The sequence below is a fragment of the Myotis lucifugus genome, unplaced genomic scaffold (genome assembly GCF_000147115.1).
Source record: "Myotis lucifugus unplaced genomic scaffold, Myoluc2.0 scaffold_44, whole genome shotgun sequence".
NCBI lineage: Eukaryota > Metazoa > Chordata > Mammalia > Chiroptera > Vespertilionidae > Myotis > Myotis lucifugus.
Window position 1 is genome coordinate 6,309,831 of NW_005871092.1, and position 13,081 is coordinate 6,322,911.

Consider the following 13,081-nt stretch of genomic DNA (forward strand, 5'->3'; position numbering starts at 1 on the left):
TTGCATTATACAGGTCCTTTTTTTTTTGCATTCTAAGTTAGTGATTTATTTTTTAACATTTTACTTGGTTAAAAAAAAATCCTTCAAGTATTTAGGAAGATATTTTTAAAACCTTTGACAGACATTTTCCAGAGTAGCAGTTATTAGGAAATTTTTTTTTTAAATAATATGTTTCTGTATTTCAACACAATTCCCTAGTTTGTAAAATTTTTAGTTGAAATAAAAGATTAATATGCCCAAATTGTCTTTTAAAATATTATTTAAGACTTGATTTTTATGCTCAATTAACCTCAAATTGCTGTAAAATAGTGACAATATTATCGCTTTTTGCATTTGGCCAACTAGATTACCACCAGAGGGTATTTCTTGGTCTCCCAAGGCCTGCTTTACAATATAACCTATCTCACACTATGCTATTTTATTGAATTCTCTTTAATTTTCCCTAAATGAGAACACCTAACGAGCTCCATGTTTTTATTTCATTTTAAGAATCCCTTCCATAATGACCATTTTATGAAGGTTAAAATCAAATTATTGAAATATCTCCCCTAAGTTCCTGTGCTCTCCTTTTTTATCCCTGTAGCTTACATGCTTGCTTTTTAATGTTTCCTTTCTTTTCTGTTTTTCCTATTTCATTTCCATTGGGGGGTTTTACCAAAGGATGACGAACCTTTCAGATCTTCTGATACTATTACACAGCATTTTTTAAAAAGAAAGCTCAATTACCCCCCTGCCCCCACATCTCCACCAAGGAGCTATAAAACACTGTGTAATATAATAGGAAAAGATCTGAAAGAAAGCGATGAAACATTTTTCCTGAATAAACTTACCACAATACCAGATCGTAGGATGCTAACACTTGACATTGCCCTTAAGAATTTTGACTTAAAACATATATCAGGGAAAAGCTAACTGGAACAGATAAACCCATAAATATCAGTCCTTTTGCGTAATACAAGTTTTTTACTCATGTAAAGTCCAGTGGGCAGAAAGGAGGCAGTGGGAGGGACAGGGTGGTGTGTGGGGCACCGCCCCATCGAGGAATCCAGACTGATGGGAAGTCTGGTGTTCTTCAGGCCCCGGGTTGTCCGCGGAGACTGGGGTTTTCTGTTAGTCACCAAAGGATGAGTGTAACCTTTCAACAATGCTGGATCCACTTGTCAAGAGGTTTTGCTTGTTTGTTTTTTTATGAAGCAAGTGTTCTTAATAGACTGTTTTTGTTTTAAATGTAGATGTTTAAAAAGAACTGTAATTTTTACTTGCAATGTAACTTACTACAAATCAAGAACACTTACAAAGTATTACCTTGATATAAGGCTAATAATGCCAAAGAAGACCTTCCATGTCAGAAAAATGATAAGATATTCAAATCAATTAAAGAACTAATTCCATTCACTTAGAGAAAGTTTAATGACAACTACTACTTGCCAGAAACAGATATATTTCATTGGGTTTTAAACACTTTTTGGAGATTATTGGAATATTTTCTTAATTTATTTATTGATTTTACTAACCAATTTATGTATATCATGAGCTCTAATCTAATATCGATTAGCATAGAGGGTTAGCTGCAAACCTCTAAAGTCTATATCTCCTCGGAAGAGGTTGAAATTATGAAAACTGAACATTTTTGTACTGGATTTCTGCGCCATTATGAAGTGGAAGTCTTCGCTTGAGTCATGAAATTTAGATCAGAAAGACTTGCAGAAACTCAGCAAGTCTTCATATTAAATTGAATCTCTATCATGTAACTATTTTGACTGAGAAATATTGTGAATTACAGATCGTCAAACAAAAATATGTTTTGCTATTTAATTAGTATTTAATTAATATAAATGACTTTTAGTATATGTACTGTTATCTACTACAGATATTCTACAAGAATCAGTCGATAAAATTTGGTGTCTGAGTATGAGGGATGATAAGATTGAATGTGCTTTTTTACATTTTAGCTGAAAAGTAATGGTGAGAAAGAAGTTGGAAGAAAGGGGCGAACTTGTAACTAAATACTTTTTAAGTTAGGCATTTTACTTAAATTCTCCATGAGTTAGCATTCTCATCTTTCAAATGAGTACATAACAATATCCAGGGCCTATCATGTGTGATTACGGCAATTAAAGAAATACGCATGTAACACACCATAGTGCTTGGTCCATAGATGTTAGTTGCTTTTATTTTTATGAATATTTTTCAGGAGTTCAGTTTGAACATGGTAGGTTGGAGGTGGTATTTATATCTATAATGTTGAAATTCTTAGGGTGATAATGGTAGGACTGATTTCCAGATGAATAGATCCTTGGACTATATTTAAGTATCACTTCTCAGTACCATATTATAACAGTTACAGGGAAGTGCAGCGCTGTGGTGGTAATTCAGACTAGAACAGGGTTTCTCAGCATTGTTAGCATGTTGATCTGGAAAAATGTTGGTGGTGAGGGGCTGGCCTGTGTGTCCTACATCCCACTGGACACCCACCAAGTGGTAACAACCAAAAATGTCTCCAGACACTGCCTAATGCCCCTTCGAGGACAAACTCTCCTGATAGAGAATTTCTGGAGGAGAGGCGATCATGTAGGCTTCTTCAAGTATATAAAGAAGTAGCACGTAGAAGAGGGAATGGACTGACTCAGTGTAACCCAGAAAACAGAAGCAGCACTGATTGAGAAAGACAATTTAATAGAAGGATATTTCCATAGCTTGAACTATGATATAGTTAAAGCTCAAAATAGAATGCATTGACTTGTAAGGCAGCTTCCGAGCCACGAGTATTTAATTAGGAGCTGGGTCACTATCAGAATTCTGCTGAGAATTTCTTTTCTGAGAAGGAGTTTGAACTAAATAATCTCTTAGATGCTCATGTTTTGGCAGGTCTGTCTAATGATACAGACTTGAAAATCATTGCGAGTGAGGTCATAGTTGAAGGCTTGAAAATGACTGAGCTCTCTCTCTGAGAGCAAGAGAAGATAATAGCATGGTTGCTATGAACTGAGTTTTGAGGAATGTCCATAATTTAGCAGAGGGCATCTGGAATGCAACCTGCCTTCATTGACTCTGTAATGTGTCAGGAAGGATACAGGGGGACCAAGGAAATACAGTATTCAGACGGAGTTTCAAAGAATGGATGGTTGGGATTGTCAGTTGAGAAGTGAAAGTCAGTTGATTGAGAAAAGACCAGTGTATTTAATTATTTGAAGTCATGGTGAGGAAAGTGTCCTACAAAGTGTTCAATGTTATATACACATTAATCATTCTTAATCTTAATATTTTTATTAGCTCACAAGCCAGATGTCATATTCTAAACAGTTAAATAAAACTAAATTATGAGGCATTTGACATGGAAGTGGATGCATTGACCACATGCTCGGTAAAATAGAGGGGGCTACAGGGTCAGTAAAGCAGGGGTATGGTTTTTATTTTTTGGAGGTAGAGGACTTGAGCACTGTGGAAAGTTTAAATTAGGATGAAAACAAGTTTGTAAATATTAGGAGAAGAGATAATTATATAAAGCATAAAAAGGTACCTCAGAGGTGGAAAGGTTAGGGTCACAGGCTTTTTTTTTCTTTTAATCTTCTTTTGATAATGAAGCAAGAATTAGAGAATGTGTATGGAAATAGAACTGTTGTGAGATGGTGGGTAAGCTCACAGCTCCCAACAGATGGGGAGGAAAGAGTGTGAGGCTGTGTTTGAATTTTGATACTATGACTTGCTCTTTGTGCGACTATAAGCCATTTACTTTGAACTCTGAGCATTGGATTCTTCTTTTCTAAAAAACGAATAATATATGCTATCTGCAGCGTTCTTATGGAACTACAGGCAGTGATCAATGTAAGGTGTCTAGCACAGTACCTGAAGGTGTTCAGCACTCATGGAGAGGTGCTAGAATTGTCTCTCATCATCACTGAAGGATATGGTAAAGTTTCTTCAAGTGAGACAAGGAGAAAAAATGTATTAAAAGTCTTGAAAAGTGTGGAAAGTGTCAAAAATTTCACTGCTTATGAGCAAATCAATTGATTAGTGCTAGGATTATTAGTTAAGGACGAGGACCAGGATTTTTATAGTGACCAATTTGTAGCGACTCAGGTCTTCTCGCTTCTGTATTTTTGCACAGCTTAATCTCTGACCACAGAGCAAAGGAAGAGAAAATAAACATTGATTAATTGGATTCACCTAAACCTTTAATTGAGAAAATAGTGGCCCGGTGCACGGATTCGTGCACATTGAAAGGAAGTTAATTAGAAGATTCGTGCAGTAATTATGTTACTGCAAAAAATTACATGTCAAAATAGTATATATAATATAGTAATTATAAAATTAAAATATAAAATATGTTAATATGTATTGTGCATGCATCAGTCACCCTTTATTTTTAAATTGCCAGTGTGCGTCATATGTACCAGCCGGTCATTCATATGGTTGGACGGACGTACAGTCAGTCACTTAGCCTTTTATATATATAGATAGATTTGTCAGTCTCAAAATACAAGTATTCTGTATCAGAATAGGTTCTTGAATATTGTAACTAATATGTATAGACCACATGCATAAACCTTTGACTGAATAATTTCCTATTTTAAACTTTAGCATATACTAGGGTTTCTAAACTTCAGCTCTACTGACATTTTGGACTAGATAATTCTTTGTCTTGGGGCAGTCCTGTGCATTGTGGGATATTTAGAAGCATCCCTGGCTCTGCTCACTAGATACGAGTTGCACCCCTCCCAGTTGTGGAAATCAGCAATGTCTCCAGACATTGCTACAGCCACATGTGCCCTGGGGATGGACAAAGGGCTAAAATATCTCCAGTTGAGAACCACTGAAATATTTTCATATCTAAAATAGTTGCTAGTAAAGATGAAATGAATGAGCATGTGAAATTGGAATTTATAAAATTGATGATAATAACTCAACAATTCTAAATAGATTTCTGTTGCTTTTTAAGACCAGTAGAGTTATAAGTTTACTTTTTTTTCTGAGAGAAAATAGACTACAATGTATAGCAAGGAATGTAAATAATTTTTCTACCTGTATACTTTGATTTTACTTGAGAACATTTTTAACCCTAATTTATCCTTTTTTGCTTGAATTATTTACCAAGGCAAAGTGATTACTTCTCTATATACAGGGTAGGGCAAAAGTAGGTCTACAATTGTTTGTATGAAAACTAATACAATGATTAATAAATAATACAAGAATAAACTCTGTGTTTTGCATAGTTGTAACCCTACTTTTGAACCAGCCTGTGTATATTTAAATCCTCTACATATTCTTTTATCACATGTCTTAACTATTTTAAGCAGCAATTATTTGTGTTTTGTTTTCCAGTTGTTTTTTGTCCTTACTATTGGTGGCTGCCGTGGTCTGGAAGATCAAGCAGACGTGCTGGGCTTCTCGGCGGAGAGAGGTATCAGTGATAGCATTTAATCTTTTATTTAAAGATTCAAGCAAACATATGGGTCTCTATTGCTTAATTAACATGCTTCTTTAAAATATAGGTTTTCACATCAGTTTTATTTATTAAGACTGAACAAATCAGTCTTGTATTTTTAAAGCTTCGGAACAGACTTTACCAGTCACTTTAAGGCAGTATGTGTAGAAGCAGTAGTTAGTTGTAAAATGTTTTCTTTTAAGTCGTGTTAGCATGGATAGTGTGTACAAATATTCTGTTGATAAAATGATCGGCACTCTCTTTTACTTAGGTAATTAGTTATACTGTAAAACCATAATTTATTTTAATAAATGTCTGTTGCAATTTCAAAGAAAAATTTGAATGACAGTTATTTAGTTTTGGTTTTTATCTCCCAGATTTTGTTTTTGGAAATCAAACCTTTTCCATTTCATGATTATCTGATAGTGCAAGTATGTTTGAAGTGCACCTCAGTTTGATACATTTCTGTATAAGAATTGATTATATTTAGTGTAATCCTAATACTCTTTCAGAACTGATGCTATAAATAAATTTGATAAATGCAGTTTCATATTAGCTAATTGAAAGGAAAAAAGAAATGTAATAATCTGAGGAGCGTAAGTATGTGGCAGATTTATTGTCTGTACTACATATAAAAAAAGGTTTCTGTTTTAACAGTATTGTTATATTACATTAGTATTAATATTAGTTTTCTATATTAGTATTCTCTTTGCTATTGCATTTCCTAGTATAATCTTGCATGTATAATTGTGTATAATAATATAAAGGGGCCCTATATTTACATACCTTGTTTTTTCCACATGCTAAAAGATTATATTTCCAGCTATTTAAAAGTAATCCATAGTTCTGTAAGTTATAGAATTTGTGAGTTTTAATTATTCTTTTATTTTCAAACATCTATCAAAGCTCAGTGCCTACAAACTTGACACCTTTGCACCACAAATTAATTATTCATCTAACCTTCTGCCTCTCTGATCACTACACGTGGCTGATGCAGTATCAATGAGTATAGGCTAGTTATGACCCTCTGATAAAAGTAATTTAATTGAAAAGGAGCTTATGAAATATAAATATATAAATATTTGACAAGAAGTATAATTCTGTGTGGAGATAACCAGTAGGAATAAACATCTTAGACAACCTATTAAGGTGAAATTATAGATTCACGAATTGAAAAACAATTGGTAGGCAGAAAGTGTTAACAAAGGTCTTCTTGAAGTAATACGGTAAGTGACATTTATGTCCCTAATCATTAGAAGAGAATTCAGGATCAATTAGGGAACCTGGGTTTCCACTTCATTATGAGTAGCAATGTTTAAATATCTGATTTCTAAAGTTTATCAAAAGCATCTGTAATAATTGTGTGGTTGTGAAAAGATCAATATACAACTCTGGCATTAAGTGGCTTCTATGTGGATTTGTTGTCTAATTGAACTTTGTTTTCTCCAAAGAGAAAGGATTGCACTGTATAACTAATTCCCAGTTGGAGGTTCCTGGAACTCTAGGAATGTTTGTGATAACTAAAGTTTAGAAATGGTATTAAATATTTGAGAAGACTAATGTGAAAAGTTTATTTTCCCATTAAACTCAAACTTCTCAAAATGACTAATTGCTTTTGGTTAATATTATACAAACTCAACGTAGTGATGTTGTTTATTGTATGTTATTAGAAGCTCTGGGAAGCTGATATTACTTTAGTTAAAAAATAAAAAAATACTAATTTATCTTTTGATTAAAAGTCCAAATCTCTCCAAATACATGTTGCATATGGAGAGAACAAGGGAGAAATAGGAAGGGAGAACTAGACGAGGGACCACTGGTCCCTTCTAATCTGTGCTTCTAAATATCCCCATGTCCTCTTGTTACTCCATCAGTTCAATGCTCTTCTTCCAAAACTCATTTAGTTTTTGTTAAAGAATATGGCAATAATGTTTGCATTATTTTGCTACCTATACTGAAATACAAAATCTGTGAAGATCTGTCTTGTTGCGAGGTCATCCCATATTATAGTATAATATGTTAAAAAATATTATGAGGAGATTTAATTTTATTAAATCTTTTAAGTACAACATTCTAATGTCTAGAAAACCAATTGTATATTGATACCCAAAGTAAAGATGTCATTATTTAGATGGCTAGCAGAGATCTAGTATTAGATAATAATTTTTATATTATTAAAAGATTATCATTTTTGGTCTTAGAGAACAAAAGACTTTTATTGCTGGGGTTTTTAACTACATTAGTTGTAGCTTATATGATGATCCCAGTTATAGACTTGATGTGGATGGAAGTGAAAATGTGTTTTTATCTGATCTTGTCTTTATTTAGTTTTAACTGTTAGATTAACTATAATATTCCCCAAAAGAAAATATCCCAGTGTTGTTGGTGTATTGTGTGTGTATTTTTTAAAAAAAAACCTTAGCACACCAATTATTGTAAACCTCAGAGGACCCCTGTGATTAGTTAGAAGGACAATTTATCTGTAACAATAAATGCAAATTATTTAAAATATTTTTCTTAGTATTTCTGTAATTTTATAACAGGAATTGTGCTATTTGCGTTTCTAAATATAAGGACTATTTTAAAATGAAAATAATCTCTGAACATTATTAAATATATTGTGTTAATTCAACCAGGCATATTGCTTTTTTAAAAAACTGAAGTTTTGGCTTCTCAGAAACACACAAATGCTTTTTCTGTGGTATAATTTTAATATCGGAAGCTATTATTAATGTTATGTGCCTTTTGAATAACACCCCTGAGAATACAGTGGCTCTTAAAAACACAAAAATGAAACTACAAAGGACTTCAATTTTAATATTACCATTTCATATAGGAGTCCCAAACTCATTTCTAGGATAACTCTTTAAAGAATATGAAATTTGGGAGGTTCAAGGGGCAGTGCTAATTAATGGACAAATAAATGGATATTGACTATTGGAAATATTTCAATACAGTAGAAGGGTGAGTTTTTATAGCTTGAAAACATTAACTTTTAATGCCACATTCAATTTTAAGTAAATAGTACATTACAAATACATTTGTTAGGAGAAAGTGTATGTTAAAAGGGCTCACTTAAAATATTGTCATGCTTTAAAATACTCACTTTAAATGGAAATTTATTTTTAAGATGTATTATAACTCTCCTGCACATTTTAAAATCATACAGCATAAAACCTATATTTTAATTTAGCATATGAACCTGAAATTTAAAATTAGTAAACTAAAACTTATAAACTACAAGTAGGAGTTTCTACAGGCGAATATATGATTTCCTTCTATATTTTTTTATGGCCACAAAATCAGAGAAGTCATAAAAGTTACACTTTACTAAGGAAATGCCCTGGGTTAATAAAATATCTGCGATGCTATATTTGTGATAATTGGGTTATCTAAGTATTAGTAATGTAATGCAATGTTTTACAAAGTGAGTTACTCTACCTTTTAGCCACCCAACTTATGGAGAGTGGAGTAATGAGAAATATTACTTTAGGTGGAGAAACTAAATGCATTTGCCTACCTTCTTATTCAAAATATATTCATGCAAAGATATTTAGATAGGGCTTTTTGCCTGTCAAAACAATATATGACATTCAGAATGGTTCTTGAAATAATTCTGTTTTGTTATAATGGGGTATTATGTAACTGAAAACAAGAATGAGGTGGTATGTGTAAAATGAAATATTGATTCTTACATTCAACAAATATTTATTGTTTCAAGCACATTTTTAGATGAACACAGCAGTGAGCAAATCAAACAAAAATCATGGCCCTCAAAAGATTACAGATCTTGCCTGGCCAGGGTTGCTCGGTGGTTAAGGCATTGGCCTGCGCACTGCAGAGTCTCGGGTTTGATTCCTGGTACCTCGGTTGAGGTTTCTCTCCCCACCCCTGGTCAGGGCCCACGTGGGAGGCAACCAGTTGATGTTTCTTTCTCTGTCTCTCCCGGTCCCTTGTCTCTCCATTCTGAAGAGCATCGGAAAAAATATCCTTAGGTGAGGATTAACAAAAAAACAAAGAAAGAATTTATAGATCTTAAAGATATGTTTCTTACTGAGTAATAATTGACATGGATTTATAATGTTTCCAATTGTCTAAATCACACACACACACACACACACACACACACACTCACTCACTCATCCACACACATCAATTATATACATGGCAATTTTAAGAGAATCACCGGGATTATCTCTGGTTTCTGGGAATGATATTTGGTAAAGAAGGATGATTATATTATTTCATAATTGTAACAAACAAATAATTAAATTTTAGGAAAAGATCTAACATTCTGCAGTTGGGCATTTTACTAAAATAGCATTTAATTCTCACATTAGAAGATACATATATATTACTTCCCTTTTAGCTGTGTGTAAGAAATTTGAGATTTTACTGCAATGCCTCAAAGCTTATAATTAGTAAATGGAAGAGTTGTAATTTTAAATTAAGTCTGTCACATCCCAAAATTCAAGCTCTCTGAATCATACAAAGAACATAAAAAATAGCCCAAGTTTCAACAGGTTTGATTCAATAATTGAGCACTTGTAGTATAGTCTATGAATCTGTTTATAGCAGGGGGAATATTCTGTATTTTATCTAATATTGTGACACAGTCGATCATTATTTGATGTAACAGAAAGAACAGACAGTGCCAATTAAATTATGGCACAGTACTCTCTACCACTAAGAATATTTCTTTTATACTTATTGAAAGGACTTTTAGAGAGTTTCTTAGATACAGATTTTATTATATCATTCACATATATACACTGAAAGGAAAGTTGAAGCAAAATAAATTAGTTAAGGTAGTAATAAAACTTGTTCACATTCATAGTTCAACATTTCATAAATCACTTTTTGACTCAGGTAAAAATGTTTTGAGCACTTCACATGTTATCATTGACTACAGTAATCAAGTTTGTGTGTGTGCTGGCAATGACAACTTTATCATAGCTGCCATCTGGCCAACAGTGGTTGTACAATTTCATCGATTGTGAGACACATCAGGTTTCAGAGATATTAAAATGTGAAAACAAAATGTGTCTTATAATCAATAAAATGTGGTAGGGCCTATTTGATAAGGTTTTTAGCACTAAATAAGTTAATGCATGCAAAGCACTCTCCCCACTGCCTTTTACTTGCCATACTTTAACAAATGGTAGCTGTTATTATTGTTGATATCTTATATAATAAAAACCTAATATGCAAATCAACTGAACTGTGGAATGACCAGTTGCTATGGTGCGCACTGACCACCGTGGGCAGACGCTTAATGCAGGAGCTTCCCCCAGCCTGCAGGCCGCAGGCCAGCCAAGGCGGGTGCCAGTGGGAGCCCCCCGATCGCCCCGGCGGTCACCCTGCAGATTGGCCCTGATCGTCGACCCTACCCATGCACGAATTTTGTGCACCATGCCTCTAGTCTAATATAAAGAAAGGTTAACATTTTATTTATGCATTAATTTATTAGTAATAGCAACTCCTATATCTGTGATTCTTCCCCATATTGGCTTTGACACTGTAGTTCTCAATCTAGTAGGCTCTTAGAATCACCTATGGATCTCAAAAATATATATTTTTGTATCCCTGAGTTCTTCTGCCACTGTTCACCCACACCACACCTATACATTGGAATTGAGCCTCAGCTTAATGTGTTCATAATCAAAGTCCACATTGATTCTAATATGCACCACTGGCACTGAAACTCTGCTTTGGCTTCTACTCTTAGAAAGATGGAAAACCACAAATTAAGTGATTTTAGTAAGGATCTGATTTTAAACTGATAATTCTGATGCTGTGTTGAGAATAGAGTGTAGGTGGATAATTGTGGACACCAATCTGCATTCCCACCAACAGTGCACAAGGGTTCCCTTTTCTACACTTCCTCGCCAACAAAAACAAAATGTAAAGAAAAAACATAACACTTAAAAACAAGAGAGAGAATGGAGGTGCTGACTTCCAGACTGGCAGCAGGAGAAGCTCCGTGCAACCATAACTGACAAAAAGCCTAATTGGTGAAAATTATTTTTAAAACAATACCTATTTTAAATCTATGGAAGCTGTTCTAAGTGTATATAACCAACAACAAAATTATTCAAGAAATTCTACTAAATCTCAGTTTAAAAAAAAGTCTGTAGTATTGGAGCTATGACCTGCCCTCTGCCTATTTCCTCTCAATCCAGCATTTCTCATCCTCCACCCCAACCCAGCCCAGTTTTGTATCACAGAGCTTCTGCTCCAGGTAAAAGCTGCTGAGATCCTTCACCAAGATGACAGCACTCCCCAAACTGACCTCTAGCTTCATTGTGATCCCTATACAAACACCAACTGGCTCCATTGTAGAAATTGATGAGTAGATAATAAAAATTCATTTGTCAAAGATAAAGGACTCTGAATAGCCCTTTATGAATCTTGAAAAAGGAGAACAAAGTCAGAAGATTCTTGTCCTGAGTTCAGCCTGCTACAAAGCTTAATCAATTTGGTTTGCTACTGGCATAAAGATGGACATATAGATCAATAGACTAGGATTGAGAGTCTAGAGATTAAACCCTTACATTTACAGTCAATTGATTTTTCCAAGGGTGCAAAGACAATTACATAGGGGAAAGATTACTCTTTCAACAAATGATGCTGGGCAACTGGATAGCCACATGCAAAAGAATGAAGTTGGACCCAGATCTTACACTATCCATAAAAATTAAGTCAATAAGGATCAATATACCGGCATGTAAGAGATTAACTATAAAACCCTTAGGAGAAAAGGCAGGAATAAATTTTCCTGACCTTGCAAGGTCTTCTAGGATATGACACAAAAAGCTTAAGCCACAAAAGAAAAAATCAACGAATTCATCAAAATTAAAAACTTTTATACATCAAAGAACAAGAAAGTAAGAAGACAACATAAAGAATGGGCAAAAATATTTGCAAATCATATATCTGAAAAGGCACATGTATCTAAATATATAAAGAAAATTTACAACTCAATTATAAAAGAAATTATTAAAAAGAGACAAAGGATTATGAATAGTCACTTCACAATGTAGATGTATAAATGGCCATTTCACACTTACAAAGATGCCCAGCAACATTAAGCATAAGGGAAATAGAAATAAAAAACAATGAAATACCACTTTATGCCTATTAGGATGGTTATGACCAGTAATAATGCATGCCATTATTCACCAGTAATTATTACCAAGTCATCAATATTAACTAATATCACCAATAATAAATGATAATAATAAATGAAGTTGTGGCCCTAGCTGGTTTGGCTCAGTGGATAGAGCGTTGGCCTATGGACTGGAAGGTCCCAGGCTTGATTCCTGCCAAGGGCACATGCCTGGGTTGCAAGCTCGATCCCCAGTACAGGGGGTTTGGAGGAGGCTGCTGATCAGTGATTCTCTCTCATCATTGATGTTTAGAAAGAATTTTTCTATTATCTGACTTTGAATTACTTTTGTTAAAATAATATCTTTGGCAAAGCAACATCTTTTATCTTTTGCGAAATGATAGAAATCTAATTTTTCTGAATTGTAGTAGCATATAGGGATTGACCCATTGAAAGTTGAGTCTATAGGTAATAATGTTACCAGCATTCCATATTAACATCATTCATATTTTGTAAAATATTGTTTAAATTACAGAATTGCCCCCATT

At 33.8% G+C, this 13,081-nt stretch overlaps 1 protein-coding gene across 1 annotated transcript in view; it reads left to right on the forward strand.

Annotated features, from left to right (window-relative positions):
- Positions 1 to 13,081, forward strand: part of ATRNL1 (attractin like 1) — a 474,447-nt gene that overhangs the window by 204,667 nt on the left and 256,699 nt on the right. Inside the window, exon 31 of the mRNA XM_023753345.1 lies at positions 5,323 to 5,401. Coding sequence (XP_023609113.1) covers positions 5,323 to 5,401 — 79 coding nt within the window. The remainder of the gene's footprint in view (positions 1 to 5,322; positions 5,402 to 13,081) is intronic.